This window comes from Malaclemys terrapin, chromosome 1 (genome assembly GCF_027887155.1).
Source record: "Malaclemys terrapin pileata isolate rMalTer1 chromosome 1, rMalTer1.hap1, whole genome shotgun sequence".
NCBI classification, from domain to species: domain Eukaryota; kingdom Metazoa; phylum Chordata; order Testudines; family Emydidae; genus Malaclemys; species Malaclemys terrapin.
This window is the reverse complement of record NC_071505.1, coordinates 46,553,127-46,580,777: the sequence shown is the minus strand read 5'-3', so window position 1 is coordinate 46,580,777 and position 27,651 is coordinate 46,553,127. Positions and strand designations below refer to the sequence as shown.

At 45.7% G+C, this 27,651-nt stretch overlaps 1 protein-coding gene across 1 annotated transcript in view; it reads right to left on the bottom strand.

The window, feature by feature from the left end:
- WNT2 (Wnt family member 2) overlaps positions 1-27,651 on the bottom strand; it is a 45,231-nt gene that overhangs the window by 4,955 nt on the left and 12,625 nt on the right. The window contains exons 3-4 of the mRNA XM_054016165.1: positions 23,937-24,214; positions 19,880-20,144 (exon numbers count right to left, since the gene is read on the bottom strand). Of these exons, the coding sequence (XP_053872140.1) occupies positions 19,880-20,144; positions 23,937-24,214 (543 nt within the window). The remainder of the gene's footprint in view (positions 1-19,879; positions 20,145-23,936; positions 24,215-27,651) is intronic.

Below are 27,651 nucleotides of genomic sequence, written 5' to 3'. Positions count from 1 at the left end.
TGATCACTTCATCCCCAGTGGCTGAATAAACACAATACTGTTTCTTGTCTCTGCTCAGGCAGAAGACTTGTATGGACAAGCCTGTGGCCAATATGATTAATGCCTGGTATTAAGAATTTGTTTTGAATTCCTCCTTGCCACCCCACATACACTTAACCTGGTTCCTGTTATAGCCCCTCTCATCTGTTCTATTCTTTGCTTTGTGTACTGTTTTAACTTGCTGATGGGAGGTACGTCTTGCCCATGGACTGCAGCATGTCTAGAACACTAATCTATAACAACCATGTTTTGGATTAAGTTTCCAGTTGCTTTGTGCTCTGTTTGCTGTATGTCATTTGTGTGAAACAAGCCGGAAACAGTGTGAAACAGTCACGCAGCTGTCAGCCAGGTATTATTCTTTCAATGGGGAACAAGCAAAGCAACTGTTCACCTTGATTTGTCTCTTGAACTTGACTAAAGAAAGGGTTGTGTTGATAGTTTCCTTGATACAGAAGGAAGACCTCAGATGAGCCCTTACATAAGGTCAGGGCCTATTCATCCTGCCAATTGCTGTGATCAGATGCAGACACTTTCTTCATCTTAGATACAGGTTCATTTCCAACTTGAAAGGTTTTGTCTGATTTCCAGATGCTTGGAGCAATGACACGGGTCAGTTAAAGGCAACTTTTAACAGAATACCAGGGGTGAAATCCTGACCCCACTGAACTCAGTGGGAGTTTTGCCATTGATTTCAATGGGGGCGGGATTTTACCCCATGACAGATAGAATCATGGAATCATAGGGATAGAAGGGATTGTAAGGGTCATCTAGTCTAACCCCCCTGCCAAGATGCAGAATATTTTGTGTCTAAACCATCCAAGACAGATGGCTATCCAGCCTTCCTTTGAAAATCTCTAATGAAGAGAGCAACTTTTCTCCATCTTTTTTATGGCAGCCTTTCATGAATTTGAAGACTGCATTCATGTCTCCCATCAATCCCCTCTTTTCCAAACTAAACATACCCAGTTCCTTCAGCCTTTGCTCATATGGCTTGCATTCCATCCCTTTGATCATCTTTGGCAATCATAGAATCATAGAATACCAGGATTGGAAGGGACTTCAGGAGGTCATCTAGTCCAACCCCCGCTCAAAGCAGGACCAATCCCCAGACAGATTTTTGCCCCAGATCCCTAAATGGCCCCCTCAAGGATTGTCACTTGCCTCTGGATCCTTTGGTCACATTGGTAACCAAAATTGGACACAGTACTTCAGCTGAGGCTAACCAGCACCGAGTACAGTGGTAGAATCATAGAATTGTAGGACTGGAAGGGACATTGAGAGGTCATCTAATCCAGTCTCCTGAACTCATGGCAGGACTAAGTATTATCTAGACCATCCCTTTGTCTAATGTGCTCTTAAAAATCTCCAATGGTGGAGAGTCCACAACCTCCCTAGGCAATTTATTCCAGTGCTTAACCACCCTGAGTGTTAGGAAATTTTTCCTAATGTCCAACCTAAACCACCCAAGCTTCAATTTAAGCCCACTGCTTCTTGTCCTAGCCTCAAAGGTTAAGGAGAACAATTTTTCTCCCTCCTCCTTGTAAAGTACCTTTTATGTACTTGAAAACTGTTATCATGTCCCCTCTCAGCCTTCTCTTCTCCAGACAAAACAAATCCAATTTTTCCAATCTTCCCTCATGGGTCATGTTTTCTAGGCCTTTAATCATTTTTGTTGCTCTTCTCTGGACTTTCTCCAATTTGTCCACATATTTCCTGAAATATGGTGCCCAGAACTGGACATAATACTCCAGTTGAGGCCTAATTAACACAGAGTAGAGTGGAAGAATTACTTCTCGTGTCTTGCTTACAACACACCTACTAATACATCCCAGAATGATGTTTGCTTTTTTTTTGCAACAGTGTTACACTGATGACTCATATTTAGCTTGTGATCCACTATGACCCCCAGATCCATTTCTGCAATACTCCTTCCTAGGTAGTCGTTTCCCATTTTGTATGAGTGCAACTGATTGTTCCTTCTTAAGTGGAGTACTTTACATTTGTCCTTATTGAATTTAGTACTTCTGCCATTTCCACATTTTCTGTTATTGTTTTCCCCCCTCATTGAGTAACAGGCCTACCCTGTCCTTGGTCTTCCTCTTGCTTTTAATGTATTTGCAGAACATTTTCTTGTTGCCCTTTTTTATCTCTAGCTAGTGCTATTGCCTCCTGTGACGTGCATGCTATGTCTCTGTTAATGCAACCTAAAATTGCATTTGCTTTTTTTGCAACCACACTGCTGACTCATGTTGAGGTTGTGATCCACCACAACTCCGAGATCCTTCTCAGCAGTGCTGCTTCCAAGCCAGTTATTCCCATTTTGAATTTGCACATTTGGTTTTTCTTCCCTAACTGTAGCACCTTACATTTGTCTTTGCTGAATTTCAGTTTGATTGTCTGTGGCTCAGTTCTCCAATTCATCAAGAACCCTCTGAATCTTAGTTCTATCATCCAAAATGTTGGCAACCCTCACCTCTCCCCTTCCCCCGCTTTGTGTTATCTGCAAATTTTATCAGTATGCTCTCTATTCCTACATCCAGGTCATTAATAAAGATGTTAAACAACATCGGACCCAGAACAGATCCCTGTGGAACCCCACTTGAGACCCCCCTCCAATCTGACATCATTCCATTAATAGTTACTCTTTGTTTGTGGTTGTTTAACCAATCATGTATCCACTTAATGGTAGTTCCGTCAAGCCCATATTTCTCCAGCTTACTTATCAGAATGTCATGTCAAAGTCTTGCTGAAGGCCAGGTATATTATGTCCACTGCATTCTCCTATCTACCAAACTAGTCCCCTGTCAAAGAAGGAAATCAAGCTGGTTTGGCATGATTTGTTCTTCACAAATCCATGCTAGCTGCTAGTGATTACTCCCTCATCCTCCAGTTATTCACAAATCGAATGTTTAATACATTGCTCTAGTAGCATCCCAGGTATCGACGTCAGGTGTATAGTTCCCCAGCTCCTCCTTTTTCCACTTTTTAAAGATGGGCACTATGTTAGCCCTTCTCCAGTCTCCTGGGACCTCTCCTGTTGGTACGGGAAAAACTCCCCAGACTCAATTTTGTATTTTTGTATTCTTAAGCTCCATTTTGTGTCTTTCATGTCTCTCTTGAATAAGCAGAAATCACTTCACCAACTGAAAGCTGCAGGTCACTTACCACTGGACGATGTAGGACACATGACTAGAGATGAGAGATCTCTAGGCTGAGCATGCCCAGTGGTGAAAATTGAGGTAGCTACTGAGCACGTGCAGTAGAGGGTGCGAGACAGGCCAGAGCTGTCAACCATAATTCTGAGATAATGGTTCGCACTGAGCATGTGTGAATGGGGTACTTGTTTAAGGATATATAAGGACATCTCAGTAGGACAGTATAAAAGGTCAGCTGCCAGCAGGCAGAAGTCAGTCAGGAGCCAACAAGCAGAGCTACTGGAAGAACTGCTGGAGAAAGAGATCAGGGGGTGACCAAAACAACAGAAGAGCAGCTGAAAAGACACTTTAGATAGAATTCTGAGGAGAGCACTTCTGAAGAAAGCACCTAAAGCAGCAGCCACAACATCAGCAACCCCAAAACAAAATAACTAAGGGATGATAAGATAGAGGCAGCAGGAAGTGATCTGCCTCTGCAAAGGGAGAAATGGAGATGACTGGAGTAAGTTGATTAAGAAGCTACAGTAGTAGCAACATTTGCAACAACACCTCAAAAATCAAAGGATAGGGTGAGCTTGTCAGGATTTTTTTTTTCAACTATAAATTTACCATATAGCATAGAATAGATGCGTATGCTTGAAATGTATGTGCGTGTGTGATTTGTATATTACCTATGTAGAATTTAAAGTATAAGTTAAGAATAGCTGTCAGCACTTCGTTGTAAACTGGCCATTTGTAGCAAAGCGTTTCACTTAGAATCATTTAAACTGTATGCGATTGTAATGTAAATGCTCTTTAACTTGCAATAAGGGATTTGTTTCTTATTTAGGGTTTTAGATCATATTGTAGTAGGGATTATTAGTTACATTTATATATATATATATATATATATATATTGGAAAATACACTGCTTGTGTCACTCACTTTATCGGAAGGTTATATTCATGTCATGTTAAATGTTTCCTTAACTACCCTGGAGACCCATACCCCAGGAAAAGCAGATTATGGAGGTTATTCTTTATTAAGGCAGGTTATTCTAGGGGCACCCCAAAGCCTAAATTTGGGGGTAAAACTGTCATCCAGGAGTTTGCAAATATTATTGCCAGTGGCTCTAAGATTTCTTCAGCTAATTCCTCGGGGGAATAGCATCAGGCTCGGCTGATTTGAATTCATTCAGATTGGACAGAAGATCCCTGACGTGTTCTTTACCTATCCCAAGCTGCATCCATTCCCCTTTATTATCTACAGTAATTTCACTAGTCGTCCAGTCACATTATTTTTTGTGAGAAGACTGAAGCAAAGTAGGCGTTGAGCAGCTCTGCCTTCCTATCATCTTCCATTACCAGCTCACCTTCTCCATTGAGCAGCAGACCCACACTATCCTTGATCTTTCTTTCTTGTCTGACATGTTTGAAGGGCCCCCTCTTGTTGTCTCTAACATTCCTTGCCAGCTGTAACTCACTCTTTGCCTTGGCTTTCCTGATTTTGTCCCTACATGCTCGTGCTATTCCCATGTATACTTCCTTGGTGACGTGCCCCTCCTTCCATTTCCTGTCTGTATCCCTTTTGGGTTTTAGATAGCTAAAAAGTTCCTTGGCCTCCTGTGACTCTTCTTACCTTTCCTCTGTGTCAGAATAGCTTGTTGTTGAACCTCTGGTATTGCCTCTTTTAGGAACTGCCAGCCCCTCTTTCACTCTTTTTCTTCCTATTTGGTCTTTCCATGGGACCTTGCCTACTATTTCTCTGAGTTGGTTGAAATCCGTCTCTCTGGAGTCCACTGTCCTTGTTTTACTGTTCTCAAGTCCTCCTTTCCACAGAATCTTGAATTCTATCAGATCATGATCCCTTCCTCCCAAGTTCCCAACCACCTTCACATTTGCAACTAATTCATCCCCATTGGTCAAAACCAGATCCAAAATGGATGACCCCCTAGTTGTTTCCTCAACTTTCTGAATCAGAAAGTTGTCCCCTACACATGCTAAGAATTTTCAAGACATATTAAGTTTTGCTATAATAGTCTTCCAAAAGATATCACATCAGGGAAGTTAAAATTCCCCATTTATACTAGCTCATGTGTGTTAGCTAATCTTGTTACCTGCTTGTAGAATGACTCATACACTTCCTCTTCCTGATTTGGTGGTCTATACTAGACCCCCACCATAACATCACTACTGTTCTTTTCCCTTTTTATCCTCATCCAGAGACTTTCAGTAGGTCTGTCACGCACTTCCTCTCAGACCTCGAAGCAAGTGTATACACACACCTCCTCCTTTTTCCCCCCTACTTATCCTTTTGGAACAAGCTATATCCCTCAATGCTGGTACTCCACTTATGGGAGCTGTCCCACCAAGTCTCTGTAATGCCAGTTAGGTCATGATTTTCTTCATATACCATGACTTCCAGCTCATCCTGCTTGTTTCCCGTGCTCCTGCATTTGTATACAGACATCAAAGGTGCTCAGCTTCCAGCAGCCCATCTGGAAGGCTCCTGGCAATTTCACTTGCTACTTGCCAGCAGAAAGATAAATAGATAAAAGGCTTCCAGGAGGGCAGCACTGAGCCAAAAAATTCCTTTACAGTTCTGGCAAAAAATAGAATTTGCCAAAATTCCATTTTCAGAGAAGTGTAAAGGATTTTTTCTGGAATCTGTTTCTGAAAAAAACAAAGTCCTGATTCAGGATGAAAATTTTTCAAAAACATAACATTTGTCACAGGAAGGGATTTGCATTTTTCGGACAACTCTAGTTCTTACTGTACAGCAATGTTAACTGGGCTACATTACAAATGAACAGTCCTTTCTAAGTGTGTGCAACAAACTCCTCCACAAACTGAGCACCATCACAAACGTCACCAACTTCTACTCCAAGTGCCAGCTGAACTTTTTGACCTGCCTTCTCTAATATAAACACAAAACAGTTTGCACATTTTAAAAAATACAAAAACTAAACCCTATCAAAACAAAACACTACAATGCATACACTGTTCTCTTCCTCAGGAGGGGATCAGAAAGAGAATGAACCATACATGACAGATGTTAGTTATGTCACTTAGTGCACTACTGACAAGTGCACAAATACTACAGTGATGTGGACAGTATAAGAACTACATAGACTTGCTAGAATTAGTATTCTCTACTTCTCATTTCATGTTAAATGTATACCGCAAAATGCTATACAAATGGAATATGACTCAGCTCCAATAAGACAGGAATATATGGTAATTTGTCAAAAGTTTCCCCAGAGCTGCCTGGTTTGCTGTTCAAATGTTGCAACTGTCACGCCTAGGCATAACATGCAACTACATCTTCAAAATATCCACAGCTTATAATACTGCTACCTTTATGATGCATACATCTACCCCTTTCTCTGCCCAGGTTATTTGTGGGGACTAATGTAGGGAGAATTCTGTTGCTGAAAACAATTATTCTCCTATTCCCAAAACCTTGGGGTAAGCAACTAAATTTAAACACTAATTTATAGTATGAGATTTTTTTAACTTCTCTTAATTAGAAAAGTTGCTCCTAGTGATGTGACTTCTTAGTTTGCACTGATTTTTTTTAATACCAATTTCCATGTGTGCAGCCGGCATACAGGGCCGGCTCCAGGCACCAGCCGAGCAAGCTCGTGCTTGGGGTGGCAGATTCTAAGGGGCGGCATTCCGTCCAATGTTAGAATGGCACGGCTGCCCTTTTTTTTTGGTTCGCTGCTCCGGCCGCCCTGTAGGGGGCGGCAGCATGGAGGAGGGGAGCACCCTGCTGGGAACGGGCTGCGCGCTCCATCTGCCCCAGCCGGTGCCACGTCTGCAGCAAGCCCGGCAGCCTGCATCCTTCCCTCCCCACCGACCTTCAATTCATCTACAGGCGGGAACAGCGTGGAGCCCTCCCGGCAGGCAGCGCAGTGGGAGGGGCCAAGTGGCAAGCGCCCCGGCTGAAGGAAGCCCTGGCCACCCCCCTTATCTCTCTCCCCCCCGCTCTCTCCCCCTCCCCCTCCACTGCCTGGGGCATGTCTGCGGCGCAGGGAGTCCCGGTAGCCAGGAGCACCGACAGCTTTTTTGCTGCCCCAGGCAGCGGAAGGTCCTGCCCCCGAAATGCCACCCCCGACAGAGGCGGCGGAAGGTCCTGCGCCCAAAATGCCGCCCCTGACAGAGGCGGCGGAAGGTCCCGCCCCCCCAAATGTTAGTGCCCTAGGCGACCGCCTAGGTCACCTCATGGGTTGCACTGGCCCTGCCGGTAGCCAGCACGGCTGGGGGAGGCAGCCGCGAGCCGCCAAGTAAGTGGCACCAAAAGTTTGCACCCTGGTTCCGGCTGCCCTCCCCAGTTTTTGTTGTTGTTTTTTTGCTTTGCCGCTCCGGCTGCCCTGCACGGTTTTTTTTCGGGGGGGTTGCTTCGCTGCTCCGGCCACCCTGAACGGTTTTGGTTTTTTTGCTTCACCGCTCTGGCTGTTCAGCACGTTTTTTGTTGTTGTTTTTTTGCTTGGGGCGGCAAAAAAGCCAGAGCCGGCCCTGGCGGCATATGACAAGAGTTTATTGTAAAGGAATTTAACAACACCATTAAAAGGAGCCTCAACATCAATAATTAACATCAATATTATTCATCAAAATTATTTAAAAAAAATAATCTAGTTCTACCAAGCCTAGGCAGGTGAACATGTGCTGGCACATTGGCAGTGCCAGGTTTACAATGGCGCCAGTGGCTCCCTGGAGCCAGGCCCATGCCCAGAAGGGGCCCCAGCCTGCTCCACTTGCACTGTGCTCTGAGACCTCACTGGCTCCCCACCACCACCACCACCACTTGCTCATCTTGGCCTGCCTGCCAGCTGGCTGAGGGCTCCTCTTCGCCCCCTGGCCCCACCTGCCGGGTCCTCTGCCCCCTGGCCTGACCACAGTGCACCTCCGGCTCAGGGCAGTCTCTGCTTCCCACCACCTCTGGGGCCCCATCTGTCTCCCTGGAGCTGAGCCACTTGAGACTGGTGCAGAAGCCTGGCCAGTCTCATCGGGGGGGGGAGCGGGGGGTGTCAATCTGGGGGGCTTGGCTGGACCCCTCCAGGCAAGTGGGTCCTGAGGGGGCCTGGCCAGGACAGGCCCTGGCCTGGCTGATCGCACCACTCCCGAGGGGACGGAGCGATTCTCTGTCCCAGGACCAGCCCTGGCTGCGTCACCTCCCAGCAGGGCTGGTGAGTGCAGCCAGGAGGCAGGGCATGAGGGAATGCGTCTCTGGAGGGGTGCTGGGTTGTGAGAGTGCGAGGAAGATCTGTGTGTGTTGGGGCACTAGGGAGTAGGATTGCCAACTTTCTACTCAAACAAAACTGAACACCCTTGCCCTGACCCCTGACTCTCCTCAGAGGCCCCGCCCATGCTTCACCCCTTCTCCAAGGCCCCATCCCAGCTCACTCCACCCCCCCACACCCGTCGATCACTCTCCCCACCCTCAATCACCTGCTCATTTTTAGTGGGCTGGCTCAGGGGACTGGGGTGCAACAGGGAGTGAGGGCTCCAGCTGGGGTTGCAGGTTCTGGGGTGGAGCTGAGGATGAGGGGTTCGGGGTGCAGAAGGGTGCTCGGGCTGGGACCGAGGTGTTCAGAGGGTGAGGGGGATCTGGGATGAGGCAGAGGGTTGGGGCCAATGGGAGCTGCGGGGGGTGGTGCCTGCAGACGGGGCAGCCCACAGAGCCACCTGGCCTCGCCACCACGTAGGAGCCAGAGGGGGGACATGTCAGCTGCTTTCCAGGAGCTGCAGGGAGTCTGCCAGCCCCACTGCGCAGCGCCACCAACCGGACAGTCAACGGCCTGGTCAGCAATGCTGACCGGAGCTGCCAGGATCCCTTTTTGACCTGGTGTTCCGGTTGAAAACCGGACACCTGGTCACCCTCCTAGGGAGTGGGGGTTCTGTGTGGGGTGCTCGGCAGTAGTGGTGGGGCTGTGGGTAGGGGGCACTGGGCACGGGTGGTGTTGTGCAGGGTGTTGTGCATTTGTGGGGTGGGTTTGGAGGGAGTGCTGGGCATACTGGCTATATAGAGTCAGGGGGGTGTTGGGTGTGTTGTGGCGTAGCATGCCCACCCCCAAGGGGAAGGGGCATGCTGGCAGCACAGGGCCGGGCAGGCCACTGTGCGTCCGGCAAATGCCTGTTTATAAATAGTGTCCTTGCACTGGGCTTGGCGGAGCAGGGCCGCTTCCGCCATGCCATGCCCCATTGCCCTTGGCTGGCCTCTCGCTCTGGGGACTGGTCTCCCCGCGCCATGGTCCATTGCCTCCATGGGAGCCCACAAATGTTTGGCGCCGGGCCCACAAAAGGCTAATCCAGCCCTGCATACTGGTGCAGCATTACCAGAGAGAAAACTGGAAGGATAGCTATGATTTTATTAGCTCTCTATGACCTAGTCCAGTGGTTCTCAACCTGCGGCCCAATTAGCACACAGCTGCAGCCCAGCTGTGTGCTAAAGGCCGCCGCCCAGCCCTGCCCAGAGCCATGCGGCCAGGTCTGGGGCTGCTGCCCATCCCACACCTGGGGTACCGCTCCTGGCCCCACTCTGTGGAGGGGTCTCTGGGTGGGGGCACTGGGCATAGGGGTCTGTGGTGGGGGTTGGGGGGAGCACTGTGGTTCGCAATCTGTGGCACAGGTAACTCATCATGGGTCGCATATGCTAGTCTATGCTTGCAGCCGCATATAGGGTATGCATAGCTACACACTGCAGTGAAAGGCTCCGGCAGGAAGGGAAGCAGCAGAAAAAGGCTCCAGCAGCAAGAAGTGCTGAAGCCTCTCTCTCATGGGCGGCGCGTAGGGTGACCAGATGTCCCGATTTGATAGGGACAGTACCTATATTTGGGAATTTTTCGTATATAGGCACCTATTACCCCCCACCCCTGTCCCGATTTTTCACACTTTATATCTGGTCACCCTAGCAGCGGGTGAACCTGCTGTTGGGGGAGGGTAGCCCCCAGCCTCTCTCCTCCTGCCTGAGGCCCAGCTCCTCCCCATCTCTTTCTGCTCCCCCCCCCATCACAGGAGCCTAGAGCACCCCCGTGGCTGCCGCCCCCCACCCCCCAGTCCCTGCTCTGGGCTGCTCGAGAACCCCAAGCCCTGGAGCGCCAGGCAGGATAGATGAACACAGAAGCAACAGCATCTACCACTGTTAGTCCAGCAGATTAAATATCTCTGCAATGCCATCAACTGGATGTGAAGCTCTTCCAGCTGGTGTAAATATCAATTTGTCAGTCTGGTCACAAAATATATAAGGTTCAGTTTTCTGATCCAAGTGTGGAGTGCTCCACACACATTCAAAAATGTTTAGGTAGGAGGTAAAGTCCTCTACCTAAGACAGTGACTGCAGGTGAATGGCTTATAATAAAGATGCTGTCAATCAATTGGTGACCTCTACACTACTACCTTTCATACATTTATACATGAAACATGCTCCAATTTTCCACTGGCATTTCATGATGTGATGTGTGGCATTTCAGTGTACCGAGCCTATCGCGCATGGCAAAACAGTGTACGTTTGTAAAATGAAACTGCCTAACAGCTGTCTATTTGAAGCTAATGGAGGTGGCTTGTTCAGAGCATTTTTGGAGGGAAAGATGTATGTCCAGGAGGGGCAGTGTGCAGTTTTAATAAATGAAGTGTCATTTATAGAAACCTCCCTCCGCTTCCCTTTATTTATTGAAATGGCTCCTGAGGTCTCATATTGTCTAGGCTGGTCTTGCTGAGTCTTTACTCATTCTGGCAGCTGGCAATTTATAAGAAGGTGAAGAGTATGTGAAATATGTCAGGATTTCTAAGAGGTTAAGGGGTGGGATTTTCAAAAAGCACTCAGTGCTGGCCTATCTCTGCTGCCATTGAAGTCAATGGTAAAAAGTTCTTCTGGTTTCAATAGGACCAGAGATAAATGAATGCCGAGGGTTTTTGAAAATCGCACCCTACATCTTTTTTTTAATAGTCCTCCATTGTAGCATGAAGCATTAACATTAGCTGAAATGTTAGGCCATTGCATTCCCCAGTTAACAACCACTTGGCTGTTAGTGTAGGCAGATGTGATACTACCTTGTAAAACACTGCCTCCTGTGTTCCTTCTAGGAAGGCTGGTACAGTACCAGTGAGCTCTGTTTTATCATGTACTGATTAGTGTACACATGCATTAGTGCCTTCCACTAGGTGGACTGTGAGATCTGCACACATGAGCTCAACCATAGCACCCACTATAGCGCCCTCTAATGACTGACTGTTTACTTAGGATAAAAGCCAGCACAAATAGTAAAAGCCTTCCAAACAGTGACGCATGGATAGGCCAGTATATTTATGTAGAAGGTCCTTAGGTTCAGTCCTTTAACCAAAAGTTAATACAACAATTGACCATCTGTAAGTCACTGGTCATTGTGTATTACGTGTTCCCCAGTGTGACCAATCACAGAAGATGTGAACTGTAACAGACCCATAACTGGCAAGAATGGCTCTTGAGCTCAAGCTAGAGAAACTCATAATTTTCGCCCTTTAAGTCTCTAGTTCAATCCCCGGTGTCAGTCAAGATGGCAGTCATCATACATAATTACAATTTCTAGATGTACCATGTTTAGGAAGGATAACAGAGAAATGATAGAATTCTTAGGGTATTCTTCCAAGCACCAAAATGTCTGAATTCCCTGGGGGATGACAGACAAGCTATGCTCAGGGACATAATGAAGCTTTATTACTAGGGTTACCATATTTCAACAAGCAAAAAAGAGGATGGGAGGAGCCCCGCCCTAGCCCCGCCCCTGCCCTCCCACTTCCCGCCCCCCCAGAACCCCCAACCCTCCCCCCGTTCCTTGTCCCCTGACTGCCCCCTCCTGGGACCCCTGCCCCTAACTGCCCCCCGGGACTCCACTCCCTATCTAAGCCTCCTTGCCTCTTGTCCCCTGACTGCCCCAACCCTTATCCACACCCCCACCCCCAGACAGACCCCTGGGACTCCCACGCCCCATCCAACCACTCCCCACCCCCTGACAGCCCCCCCCAGAACTCCCAACCCATCTAAACCCCTCTGCTCCCTGTCCCCTGACTGCTCCGATCCCTCTCCACACTCCTGCCCCCTGACAGCCCCCCCAGAACTCCCAACCTATCTAAACCCCTCTGCTCCCTGTCCCCTGACTGCTCCGATCCCTCTCCCCACTCCTGCCCCCTGACAGCTCCCCCCCAGAACTCCCAGCCCCCTACCCCCCGCTCCTTGTCCCCTGACTGCCCCCTCCTGGGACCCCTGCTCCTAACTGCCCTCCAGAACCCCACCCCCTACCTAAGACTCCCTGTTCCTTGTCCCCTAACTGCCCCCTCCTAAGACCCCCCCCAACTGCCCCCCAGGACCCTACCCCCTACCTGTACCCTGACTGCCCAAAACTTTCTCCACTCCCCTCCAAAAGCCCCCCCCCCCGTTTCTTGACTGCCCCATCCAGAACCTCCCTGTCCCTTCTCCTGCCCCCCCTTACCCTGCTGCTCAGAACAGGGTGTTGGGCTCTGTGCCAGCCGGACACATGGCTGAGCTCCCCTGCACAACACAAAACCCGGTCCCTGGCCCTGCACAGGGCTGCCGGAGCGGGCTGCAGGAGGAGGAGCTGCCGGCCGGCTCAGAATGCAGGGAGGGGGGGTGGGAGGAGGAAGCTGCTCCGGAGTCCAGCCCGGGACTTTCCTGCAGCCCTCCCAGCCGCTCGCTCTGCTCTGCCAGGGGAGGGGGAAATCCCGGACATTGTGAGTGCTTTACAAATTCCCCCCGGACGCTATTTTTAGCACACAAAAGGAGGACATGTCCGGGTAAATCCGGACGAATGGTAACCCTATTTATTACAGTACATTTAGTTGGCACTGACATGCTAGATAACAAATGTTTCCCAACTCAAATTTCTATAATCCTCCCCAATGCAAAATTTCACGGGGTTGCTCCTGTGGAGGCTGCAACTTAGTGAAGTGAAATTAAGCACGAAAAAAAATCTGCTCAACTGCTTCTATCATCTTTGTCAAAGTCTGATCCATGTTTGTTTAGTTTATCAGATTTTTTTTGTATTATTAGAATAACCTAACAGAATCTCACAGAGCTGCTCTACATATTCCCTTATTACATTAAAGATTTACTACCGTTTCCCCAAAAATTTACCCTTTGTAACAAGTAATTTCTCAGACTCATAGAACAGCAAGAAATTCTTAATTTAAAGTGTTATCTTGAGATGAATAAAAGCACTTGTCAGACTCTACAGCCTCTGCGCAGATCTGACAGAGTCAGCGGACAAGTAAAGATAATACTCTGCAGAGAAAAATCACCTCTGAGATAACAGGCCTGACAGAATGCTTTGCACTTCCTACAAAGAGACTGTAAAACAGCATTTTCACTTACAAATGTTTGGGTAAAGGCCTCTTCTTTTAGGGAAAAATGTGTCACAGAATTTACAATGAAAGATGCAGCCTCCAAAGAGAAAGTTGTATCTGTAACTCTAGACTATGAAATCAATCTCTGTACAGTCAGGACCGTCCTCAGGCATACGCAGCATACACAGCTGCATAGGGCATCTGAAAATTTGGGGCACCACCAGGACCATAGGCACTGACTTCTCATCTTGCCAGGGGGGGAGCGCTCGACACCCCCCCTCCACCTCAGGCTCCACCCCCTCCACGTCTTCCCTAAGCCCCCGCCGCCCTTCCTCTTCCCACCCTTTCCTCACCTCCTCCTCCTCCCTCCCGGAGCTCGAAGGCTGCAAATCAGCTGTTTGCAGCACTCCAGAAGCACTGGGAGGGACGGGAAGGAGTTAGTAAGCGCGGGGCTGCCGGCACAGGAGAGGTGCAGGGGGAGACGGGGGAGCTTGGTGCCAGTGGGTGCACCGCACCCACTACATTTTCCCTGTGGGTGCTCCAGCCCCGGAGTACCCACCCACAGAGTCCACACCTATGACTGGGACATCAGGTCAGAGCGGGTCAGCTCCCGCACACCCAGCGCGCGCTGCAGTCTCCTTACTAGGCAGAGGCCATATTCACAGAGCCAAATGTGCTGGTGTAAGGGCACCAGTTGGCCTGGCATTGGGGCACCAGTATAGGGGCACTGGTATTCACAGAGCCAAATGCGCTGGCATTGGGGCGCCAGTTTAATAATACTGCGTAGGGTCCCATAAATCCTAAGGACAGCCCTGTATACAGTGCTACAATATGCCCGTAATATGCATCCAGATAAAGATATTAGACTTGATGCCATTACTCACTATCAGGGAGCATGATGGGCATTTAGAGCACCTGCAAAGATCACTAAGCAATATCTGAAAGGCCCAGACCCAATTCTCTGATCAGAAAGGCTACTTATTTTACACTTATTGAGTGAAATCTTAGCCCCGTTAATGTTAATAGCAAAACTTCCACTGATTTGATGTGCAATGTGCAGCTGTTCTCCAGCATGTGTATTCGGAGTAAAACTTGGATCATAAACAAGCAGAGATATCCAGAAGAGGTGACCTGCACTTCCCTGTGCTTGTCACTGCTACCTATAGATACGTCACAGCAATCTGATTCTCACAACCTGTTAATTACCTCCACTGAACGGATGTCATGGTATGGCAAATCTTTAGTGCATTACTTAACTTGCCTCCCTTTTACAGACTTCACTTCTTTTTATTACCACATTAGTGACATTAATAACATATTAACATGGTTAAAGTGGACTGATAGTGCCTTACACCCTTCCAGAACGGTGAGTGCACCTTCACTGAAACCTCAGAAAATCAGGAAATACAGAGTTAAAGTACACAGCAGCTCCATCCTGCAACCTTAACTCTGCCCCCTGCAGCTGGCAAGAGCCCTGTGAATAGACTAAGTACGTTTCAGCCAGGGCTCTCACATTAGAAGCAGACACGAGGAATGACTAAGTAACTATCATTTTATGTGATGTATTGTGCCCCACAGAACTGTATTCTCCCATTCATCTGCATGTCCCATGCATCAACGACAGCTGTATTGATTGCTACAGAGTTGTCATGGTAGGTTGCCATGACTTACCCCAGGGATCTCAAACACGTGGCCCGAGGGCCACATGCGACCCGCGAGTTCCTCACGGCTCCCCCGCGCCCCCCAGCGTTTACCTAGAGCGGCGCCAGCCTGATGCGCACCGGGGGAAGGGCAGGCTCCCTGCCTGCCCTGCCCCCTGCCGCTCCAGGAAACGGCCGGAACGTGGGGAAGGGGGGGCACAGGGCTCTGTGTGTTGCTCTTGCTTCAGACAGCGCCCCCAGCAGCTCCCATTGGCTGCAGTTCCCTGTTCCCGGCCAATGGGAGCTGCTGGGGGTGGTGCCTGAAGTAACAGCAACACACAAACCCCTGTGCCCCTCCTCCCCCAGGTTCCGGCCACTTCCTGGAGTGGTGCGGGGACAGGCAGGCAGGCAGCCTGCCCTGCTCCCGGTGCGTGTTGGGCCAGAGCCCGCCCCCCGAGCCCCTCCTGCAGCCCAACCCCTTTCTGTACCCCGCACCACTCCTGCACCCCACACCCCAACTCCCTGCCCTGAGCCCCCACCACACCCCACACCCTTCCTGCCCTCCCTGGGGGCAGGAAGGTGGCAGAGTTGGGGTGGGGATTTCAGGGAAGGGGTTAGAATGGGGGCAGGGCCTCATGGAAGGGGAGGAGTGGGGGCGGGGCCAAGGGTGGCAGGGGGAGGTGTCAGTAATGCGGCCCTCGGCCAATGTACTAATCCTCATGTGGCCCTCGTGGTCATTTGAGTTTGAGACCCTGGGCTTACCCAGTGACAGAGGGAGAGGTATATCTGTACCTAAAGGGATCAGGTTATCCCTTGTTTCTTGAGTTATGTGGGTTGTGCAAGTAGAGGTGCACAATAGTCTATTCTTGCTGCAGGGATTTGTAGCAGTCTGGTACCCTGCATGACAGTGCACTACAGGGCAGAAGTAAGGGCAGGTGATAGTCTAGAGATAGTCCTTAGGATGACGGTTCAGGGGTTATAACATGTGGCAACTCTGGAGTGTTATGTGCAGAAGACGTGACGTGGTTGAGTACAGGCCAGGTGTAGCCAACTGATGTTCACTAACACTGCACTAAATGCAACTTTTGCCTTAGTGAGGATGTGGTCTGACAGCTTCTTCTGGTGTATTCGTGTGCGGTGTCCCCTCCCCACAGTGCTCCATATCATCTGGAAGACAGAGTGCTACACTGTCTGTAAGGGAGGGTTGGGGCACCCCTCAAAGGGGACTGGGAGAATTAAGGTTGCAGGGTGGTGCTGGGGTGTACATTAACCCTTTATTCCCTGGTTTTAAGAAGTTTCAGTATACATGCAGTTGATATTCTGAAAAGGTACAAGGCACTGCCAGTTAAACTTAACTGCGCCAGTGAAATTCCCTTGTTGATGGTGGTGGTTTGTTTGATTTGGGGTAGGGGGTTTTATGAAGTGGTGGAGGTAAGAAGGTCATGACTGGGGGCCACAGGAAGCTTCCAGGGAAAACTCACTGCCAGCCAACTACCAGCTGTGCTCACCTCTTGGCCCCTCCATGCCCCCAACCCCTGTTGTGACATATCAGTTTTCAAGGCAATCTCATTATGCATGTGGATATTAGAGCACTTTGATTATTAAAATCTGCTCCTTATTGGGGGATAGGGTGACCAGATAGCAAGTGTGATAAATCAGGACAGGTGCTGGGGGATAATAGGTGCCTGTATAAGACAAAGCCATGAATATTGGGACCATCCCTATAAAATCAGGACATCTGGTCACCCTACTGGGGGACGGCAGCTGTAAAGAACCCCTTGACTGAACCACCCCAGCTTGCAACACCGTCTCTACTCCTGGCCCTCAGATATCCCCACCACAGTTAAGGTTACAGCAGGATTTAACATTTTAACAGGGGCGAAAAGGGTCTACAAAACATTTTCTTTGGAGCAAGAGTATCATTCTAAACTCTTTACTTCAAGTTGTGCTTGATTTTCCTACAGACGTTTGTGGGGGGAACTATCATATGAAGGTTGCTATGATTATTTTTAAAAGAGTCCGGAGACTAAAATACTTAGTGTCCATTTCCTTTGGACCTCTTTTCTCAGGAACTACTGCACTTGGAGAGTTGAAATAGATAGGTGTGAACTCTTGGTTGGTATAGACTGGGTGAATTGCTATAGGAAGTTGAAATTTATTTCCTGTGTTTATTTTTCATGATAAATGTAAGTGACTGTTTTGACTGATGACAGTATTCTGGTGTTGCATTAGTCAATGATAATTTAATCCAGACCCTAGAATAGGGCTGTCTGTTGAGAATGCATTTCCTGATGCTCAGCAACTTCTTTAAACATGCTGACACTGGTGAGAATCACAGCTACTTGTTTTGTTTGATCACACTTGGACACACTATTCAGGGAATTGATGAGGAGCATGAAGCACAAGTCATTACATCACCCTAATGCTGCTACTTTCTAGAGTCTTTCACCTTTCCTCTATTACATTAATGCTATTTCCTTGACAATACTGCAAGTAAAATATTAGTCTGAAATTTGGATTTTAGAGCACTTTGAAATATTGTCTCTCAAACCAGAAGCTTTGCTCTTATGGCAAAACTTCCAGAAGGAGCCCTTGAAGAATGCAGGCAGAGAACAGGTAATGAACACAAGACACATACAGAAGTACTTGCTTATAGCATCACAGAGATTCATCGGGCCACTGCAAGTACCAACTCCAGCACACACAGGTAACATCAAGCTTACTGCTAATCCCCCTGAAGTCAGGTCAATAAACACAATAACATACAAGACAATGACAACCCTACAATAAAGATATTGCACCATCTAGTGGTGGAGGTGCTGTCTATACTAATCATTACAATACTCAGAAAGCTGCCAAGGACAGGACTCAAAACTCACAGCACTTGGGGCTGCCAATGTTCACTGGCTATTGCATGAAAAATCCACATACGCTGACATCAGGCTGTAAATACTCTGGCTTGCAACAGAGCCACATTCCTGCTGCACATTCGTAACTGGCTTTTTCTGGCTCAACAGTTTGGCTTGAGCCATGTTGCAGAGCAAACTTTTACCTTGCATGATTTTTAAAATGTTGCTTCCCCAAAGGGGCAGTGGGTGCCAGACATTAGTTGAGCTCAGTCCTGTGTGGGTGATACCTGTTTTGGGAGGATATGAGCTCTCATTTGAGCCCCTGGGCTGCCCAAACTTTGCAATAATTGTAAATGTTGATGTCACTTGAATTCTTTGGGGCGGGGAGGTTGTATCTCAAGAATGCCTTTCTCAGGCGATCTTAGATATGGAGCACTACCCCTGCTCCCCATGATGCCTAGCAATTTTGAGACAACCCATGTAAGCCTGTGGATTTTAGAGCACTTAGAAAAACTGGCTGTTAAACAGTAAGCAGTCCTCAACATTAACTATAGCAGTGCTACTGTGCCCCCCCCACACCTGCCACCATACACACAATACCCAACATACTCAAAAGCTGGTTATAATGGGACAAGAAGTTAATCCTTCATTCTGACTCTGCTGCCTATTACTCTCAACAAAACACCCACAGAAGTCAGTTTGCTCACTGTGACATTTGCCTAAGTACATGTACAAGTAACAGAGGAAAACACACTATAATTCTGGCACTGCTTGATGTGTGCATCACGAGGCAGGAGCCACGTCTTCCTCTGTTTTCAATACAACAACATGCATGCTGCTGGCACTCAGCAAATAAACGAGCAAACAAAGAGTTAAAGATGCAGCAGATATTTTTGTTGGGGAAATACTAATTTTGCCCTGAAGAAACAGCTATGTCTATTAGGTCTGGAACACTCAGCTTTTTAACATTCGCAGGCATGGCTGTAATATAAACTGTTCTGAGTTCATTTTTCTCTAAGTCTTTTCTTCTAGTTTGGTCTTTGTACTGCTTCAGAGTCCTATTTCCTAGTATGGGCCAGAGTGGGCCAAACCATTTAAAAAGAAATACAGAAATCAATAGTTTTTACTCCCTGAGACAGGGAGGGGAAGTGTAGAATGCACTGGCATTCAGATTTGCACTGGTATACTCTACACACTTCTCCTTCCTGCCTCAGTGAGGAGCTGCCATGTTGCGCCCTGGCTCACAACCAATGCCTGTCTCTTGTTCAGTTGTGCAATCTCTAACCCACAGTGGAATTGGGACTACTCCAAGCCCCTCTGCCTGGTAATTGTCACCATAGGTTTTGGAGCCCACCCGTCCTGCAGATTAGAATGCAGTTGAATATGCGAAGGTGTGTAGTACATGGAGACAGCACCCAAAATGCTTAAGAACCACTGATATAGAGTGTACTTAGGAGGGAAAAGGGAATACATGCAACTGTAGACCCTGCTCCATTCTTGGGACTATAACAGCATTAGTGAATCATGTAGTGTCATTTTATTGATTGAACCCTAGTTTAAATCCAATTAGGGGAACTGTACGAATGTCTCACTGAAAAGCTAATTAGAAATTATTCTTCTCATTGCCACAAACCCCTCAAAGTATGTACAATATTGGTACAATTGGTTGTCCTAAGTTTAGAGAAGGCCAGGATTTTGCTAGCAGAGATGCTGTATTATCTCTCACTCTTGTACTGAGTTGTCCTTCTGACTTTAGGTAATAAAGAGTGATGGAAAAAGTGAGGGAAATAGGTAAATCCAATATTGATGGTCATTTTTTACCTTCAAGGAATAAAAGTCTGAAATAAAACCATGTATGTGTGGTGACTCAAGCTTACCTACATCCCTGTCTCTGATACAGTAGTCTGGCGAGCTCTCAAAGTATACCAGGTCATTCTTGGTGGGCTTCTTAAATCTCTTGTTAGCCACAGTGAAACCAGTGCCATCTTGATTCATGACCACCTGAATCGCTCCATTGTATTTCCTCCATAGATAATCTCCTGTTTTCCTAAAGTCTGCCATGGCCAGCCAGCAGGTTCTCAGAGTACATGATCCACTCACGCCATGACATTTGCACTCCTGTTTCAAAAAACGCTTCACAGCCTGCCAAAAAAGCCAGTGAAACATAAATAGGTAAAACAAGCTACATTTTAATTTATGTTTTTCGCTCCCCTCCCATTGATTCTGCAGTCTCGGCTTTGTAATGGCTCCTGTAATCATGGTCTGTGGTGACACCCACTGGCAACAGTGAGTCATCCTCACAAGGTTAGGCCAGTCTGCTTAGTTTACTCAACTATACCAACAGCCTTCAAGATTGGTGTTTTCTCCTTTCCCGCTACTTTCAATCTCCCTGAAGATCCAGGCTACACTACTGAGAAATCATTTCCCTCCTTACCAGATCCACTGATATCTGGGACAGAAATTACTTTCTAGTGGTAGAACACAAATGTCTTGAAGTCAATGGGAATGCACATGCATAACAAGGCAGAATCTGTCCCCTTGGAAATACTATAGGGTTTACTGTGTTGTCATTCAGTTTGAGGTAACACCATAGCAGACCTGTCAATCTCACTTTTTATGAGGTTGCCCATTTCCAAGAGCTCCTTCACTGCGATTAAAATTGATCACAAAATTGTGAAATTCACAATTTCAACTAATCTTTTCATCAAAATTTCAGTGGAAAGCAGGTCAAAATCCAATATAAACATTTTACAGTAATTTTTCCATTTCTCATCCAGATCTAAGTATCTGAGTGCCTATCCAGATCTACAAAGAGTTTCTTAAATGTGGCTTAGAAATTAACCTTGTTTCCTAGTAATTTTTTTTTTTTTTTACACAGACAGTATAAAGTCTGCTTTGTCATCAGACTAGGGCATCCGATGTGAGCTAGTCATTTTTATCTACGTGGCATTTGAAAGTAAAATATTTGTATAACTTCTATTTTTACAATTTTTTTAGAAAGGTTTATAAGCATTTTATTGCTTTGCAATTGAGGCCTTCATCTTCATCATTCATATCATGACTGGATAGCATTAAAGCAGTCTCAGCTTCAGGTCAGGCTTTTACCATATTTGTATGTCACTGAACAAATAATGGGTTATTTATTAATTATGTGATAAGTCATAGCACGTAGACTTTGATCTATGACAATTACATCTCTGGAAGTCTATTCTCAGGATTCATGAAATGCATGCACTTTAGAGTTTGTGTTTCAGGAAAAAAAGCCATATTAATGGAGCAGGAGTAGACTGGAATGGCCTTTTCCAATCAAGAGCTTTCTAAAGAAGCTACGATACATTACATACCCAGAGTAATAGACCAGCATCTTTGGTTTTCTTCTGTGACTGGTAAACAATTTATTAGATCACTCTGGGTCAAATCAGTCACTGACATTCTCACAGTCCTATGTGGACTGATGAACTTAGTATTAAAACAAGGCCCCAATTCAGCAAGGAATTTAAGCACATGTCTAACTTTAAGCATGTGAGTAGAAATTAATGAGACTACTCAGTATTTAAAGTCAGGCACATGTTTAAATACCTTGCTGAACTGAGGCCTCAGACATCAGAAGCCGCCCATTAAGATATAGGACGTTTTTTTCTTAAGTGATGCTCAGATACTAATATACAATATAGCCATTCATTTGGTGCATATAGGATGTTTTGATTTACTAAAATGTAAGGACCTGGTTTTGAAAGGGCCTCTCATCACAATCTGGCCTCTCATTTTGCAAAGGAAAAATAACTGTGGTTACAATTTACTCCATCTAGACCTGTAACTGCCAAATTTGTTGATACACTCAGGTAATGAGGCATCTAAAGGACACAAGTTTCTAACTAAATTTAAACCACTAAACTGTGGGTACAAAATGGGAACCCCCTTCTAAAAACCAGGTTCTAAAGCATAAAAGGATTTGCTTTATAACTCTTTTGTTTCTTGGCTAGTTTAAATTTAAAACATTTCCTGAAGTCTCTTCATTGATCTTATGTCCCCAACCTATTCATTTACTAGTTGTGGCAGTACCTTTCCAGATCAATGTTAATGTTTGTTTACGTTTTTAGCAGTTAGAGATCCTGAAACATTGCATGGACAGCAGATACTCCCAGCCAAGGAGCTTTTACCATATAAAAGCATGAGCTCTCTCATATACAACAATCCCTTACAGTAAATCCCTTACACTATAAAGCAGTTGAGATAGCCCTCTTTGACTGACCATTCTGACTCCTCATTGGATTGTATAATCTCAATGTGCTGTCTACAACGATTTGAAACTAGGGGGAGACAGACTGTTAGGAAAAAACCAACAAACTAACTAAGGGCTGGTCCACACTAACCCCCCAGTTCGAACTAAGATACGCAACTTCAGCTATGTGAATAACGTAGCTGAAGTCGAAGTATCTTACTTCGAACTACAAGGTACTTACCGCGGGTCCACACGCAGCAGGCAGGCTCCCCCGTTGACTCCGCGTTCACCTCTCGCGGAGCAGGAGTACTGGTGTCGACGGCGAGCACTTCTGGGATCAATTTATCGCATCTAGACAAGACGCAATAAATCGATCCCAGAAGATCGATTGCTTACCACCGAACCCAGAGGTAAGTATAGATGTACCCTCACATGGAAGACTATCTACATTCATCAGAATTAACCAAATCAGGGTTAAAAGGGGACACATTTTTCTTATGGAGAATGGCTAATATAAAAGGACTTCATATCAATTTTAGGGAATTTTAATTTTTTTTTTAAAACAATCACACAAAATATGAAAAATATGCTTCCTATTTAATGTGGATGCAAAAAGAACAGAGACTCTTGAACAAAGTCATCAAAATTCTTCATTTTTAACAAGTAAATCTTCTCTTCAGTGAAAGTACAGATTCTGGTGGGGCTATATGCCAATTTTTCAGATGCTGTGCATATGATGATTTTCCTATGTCCTCTGAATAATTAATCAATACACTCCAGTCACATGGACCATATTCATTTATATGTATTCTATAAATGCCAAGGCAAAAGGTGAGTGTGTGTATTTTCCAACTCACTGCACAAGCAGTAGGCAACATACCTAGCAGTTTATTGCCAATTTACTAACAAAAATAAAGACTATTTTGGAAGTTCCAAGGATGTTATTTTAATACACTGTTTGGATAAAGATTGGGTCAGAGCCTTTGGGCTAAACAAGTGCAATTTGTTTTTATTTATTTTTTAATATTTGCATTTTTTAGATTAGTGAAGTAGGTATATTTCACCCCCCCTGATAATTTCTGTTTGCATGTTTATTGTCCCCATGTGGATGTACATTATGCTGTTTTATTTCATTGTTGGGGTAGAAGGATTTGCTCTTCGGCAGCTAAACTAATTCTTTGCTGTGGTCTTCAAGTGTATTTAAAGTTTTCCCTTCTTTATTCACCCAGGTTAAAATTCACCTATGTGCAAGGTCTAGGCACCAATTAAACTCTCACTTACATAAATCTTTGCAAGATCAGCATGTAAGTGCTTAATACAGATTGGCACATGGTTGTCTTCATGCTTGGGGGAACCCCTGTCATAGAATTTAAGGCCTGTAGGGACCACCAGAACATCTAGTCTGATCTCCTGACATTAATAATTTCATTGATTTCAGTAGGACAACTACTCACTATACATAAAATTAAGTGTATGTGTGTAAACCTTCTCAGGATTGAGGCCTTAGGTGGGCAGGTAAGTGGTGCAGTCGACCTTACACTGGCCCTCTCCACAAAGTGAATTTCACCCCACATGCATTGTTGAGATATGTTAATGAGTCTCAAAGGGTAATGCCCCCAGAATGATATGTTTCCATTTTTTGTAAATAGATCAAGGAATTTTAGGTCATTTAGAGAAGATAAGTTTTAGTAAGTAAGAAGTGTCATACCCACCTTTCTTCCAGCTCTGTTGTTGTGAAGGTTCATTAGTGCTCTGGCATCTTTTCCCTTCCTTTCTTTGGCATCCACAAATGCTCTGGCAAATTTGACACCATAGTCAACGTTATCGCTGCAACCACCCCAATCAAAGTGGCCCTTGTTGTCCTTGGCAGACCCTTTCTTCTTCGGATCACAGGAGCATGATTTTAATTCTCCTTGACTGCATGCCCTTGTGATAGCAAATACAACTCCAGCAGAGGAGATGGCATACACAAAGGCAGACTCCCGGCTACCTGAAACAAGAAGGCTGGCCTTAAGATGGTTGAGATATTCAGTTCCAGGTAATTTTAATGGTTAAGTCCATTTATGCTGGACTTCACAGTGTACAAAAGAGAAATGGGGTTGAATTCACGCCTGGTGTAATTTCACTAGATAATTACATATGGCTTGAATTTGGCCCCCTCTCTAGTAAAAGCTCATTGACAGAAGTCTTGGATTGGGATTCACTACAAGTTTGTTTCTAGTATTTATTAATACAATTTCCTAGATGAGTTGTATTGTATACATACACTTTTAGGATCACTGTTTTAGTTAATTTAGAAGATCTTTGGTTGTACTGCAAGCAAACAAGCTTCCTACCTAGGCGCCAAACCTGTTCAACTTATTCATGCAAATAAGAACCACTGAAGAAGTCAATAGGACTATTTGTGTGATTGAGTAGGATTTGGCCCTATAATTGCACTTCCACATGCCAAGTACTCATACAGTTCTGTCTATTTTCTGATACTTTATTACACTACAGACTATGCCCTCTCATAAGGTAAAAGATACATATTTCAGTGCAATAGCTACATAAAATTCTTTTAATAATAAGTTGTAACTCATAATACACAGCTGTGCTATATTGATAGATATAAAACTCTTTAGGGTCTTAATACACTTTTGCTTTCAAACAGTGCTGTATTTCATTATTAGTATGTGTACTTATTAATGGTTGTCACAACAAGTATATTAACAACTTGAAGAAAAACTGAGCTCTCCAGTCAGAAAATGCAAAACAGCTTGGTGATATCAAGAAGCCTGAGACTTTTTAAAGCACACAGTATGTCAACTGGAAGAGCAAAATATTGTATAGCATTGAAGCTATTGCTCATTTCAGATTTAAAGTTTGCTCATTTCAGTTACAATTTTATAACAGTGGGCTGAAAATGACTTCTGCCAGTCTTATTATTAAAAATCATATCTACATCATATTAAATTACACTTACCTCAGCCCTTTAAAAAACTACCAAGCAATTTACAGAACTTGAAATTAATTATAGGAATATTTGTATTAAGTAGTAATCTGTATTCTCCAGAGAAAAACACAATTACCAAATGACTGTTTTGAAAAGCAACTCAAACAACCAATGGACAACAAAGGATTACGAGTTGTACAAATGAGACTATTTGCAAAAGAGACATTCAGAAAAGTAAGTTTGTGCTGAAAAGTGCAGTCTTCAAGACTATGTTAAAGCTAGCACAGGAAGGTGAGAAGTGCACCTTCATACATTGGCTAAACCCCTGGGAATAAAGAGGAATCTATCCTTTGAGGGCTTGTCTTCATTACAAACTTTTATCATGTTAAAGTATGTTAATTTGACTTCAAAGAGTCAAATTAGCTATCACTATGCTGACCACTTTGTAATAGGTGTAGACCAGAAAAATTCTGAATTGTGTCATCCCTTCATGAATAAACCCTAGGGGAACAAGGTTCAATCATGATTCACTGACCTGACTTATTAGTATTTAACATTTATATTCCAGTATTATCTAGAAGCCTCAACCAGATGTGGGCTGCATTATACCACAATGCTGAACAGGACTTGGTCTGGTCTGCTGTGACCACAAAGTAATGATAAAGATAATGTTAACTAACCTGGCTCCTCACACTCATGTATTAACACAATAGCATTTCTGACAAATTTTGATTCACAACTGTTGAAATGTTTCATTGGGTTTGTTGAACTGACCAAAACTATTTGATTTTGAGTTATTTCATCATTAAATTGCATTTTCCTATTGATTGCTTCGTGGGAGAAGTTGTTGTTTTGGAACCTGATACTCCATTCTCCCTTGCTGGCCAGACTCAGCAGAGTTTTTGACTCCCATGATGCATCATTCAGCTTGGTCAGATGGGAACCCATGTTACATTCTGAGATGTATTCCTCCAGGGAGCCCAGCTCATAGGAAAGAATGGGGGCCAGAATTACAACTCCCAATATTTTATTGAACTGATTCAAAATAAAAATGTTTCAGGTCAGTTCAACAGAATGAAATATTCCAATTTTGGTCAAGCCAATGTGAAATAAAATATTTCATTTTGATTTTCCTGATGAAAACATTTTCAAAAAAATTGAAGTTTTCCATGGGAAAACTTCAATTTTGCAGAAACTTTATTTTCTGTTGGAAAATTCCTGACCAGGTCTAATATACACAGACATCTCTTGTAACAAATAAAAGGCCCTATGTGCCACATAGACCCTATCTACACAACTTCACCTCACTTTGTAACCAGTTAGTGACTCTGGCTGACACTAAACATGATTTATGGTTGCCACTTCTGAGGTACAAAAAACAAGGACATCTGCCTGCTCCTCCATACCACACCACATACATCCCTGTGTACTGCTTTCCTCCCCACCCATGGCACTGTCTCCTCATCCCAACTCTGGAGGAGGGCACCAGATCCCAGCGCTGCCCCAGGCATCAACCTGGCCGAACAGGATGCAGCATTGGCTGGATCCACTTCTCTCCTGCCTGGCGGCGGCCCCCACATCCAGTACCTACACAGCAGTGACTGGGTGCTGCCAGCCCCAAGCTCCCCCTGTCCTGCTCACTGCTCCCAAGCTGCCCTGTCCCCATGGCTCTCAGGTGCTCCAGAGCCACAGCTCCCTCGGAGCAGGAACTGCTGCCCGTGGCTCCTCCCACTACACCCACTAGGGCTGCAGGAGCCAACAGGGGGATGGCTGACAAAAAAAAAAAAAATCAGGACTTTTAATGTCCCAGAAGACTTGCAGATTTCCTGGGACAGCTACTTAAAATAAGGGCCGATCCCCAGAAAACCAGGACAGGTGGTAACCATAAACATGATTTGTATCCACAGGTAACATGGTTAATACTGTGCTAGCAACCATAGGGGCCAACTATGTATCTCCGTTACAAGAGACATAGATTGGATGGGACCCCCTGCCGTAGTGTGAATTAGAGAGTTTAAGGCCAGAAGGGACTCCCAGATCATTTAGGCTGATCTCCCATAAATCACAGGCCACCAACACCACCCAGCATCTACACCCTAAACCCAATAACCAAAATTAAATCATAATATTACAACCCACAGGAAAAGGACAGTTACCTGTTCCGTAACTGGCGTTCTTTGAGATGTGTTGCTCCTGTGTATTCCACAGTAGGTGTGCATGCTCGCCACGTGCACCGGTGCCGGAAGTTTTTCCCTTAGCAGTACCTGTAGTGGGGGAGCACCACTGCAACCCCTTGAGTAGCGCCTCTATATCGCACTATAAGGGGAGCTGCGCACTCCCCCCACCCTCAGTTCCTTCTTGCCAGACAACTCCGACAGAGGGGAAGGAGGGCGGGGTGTGGAATAGACAGGAGCAACACATCTCGAAGAACGCCAGTTACGGAACAGGTAACTGTCCTTTCTTCTTCGAGTGATTGCTCCTGTGTATTCCAC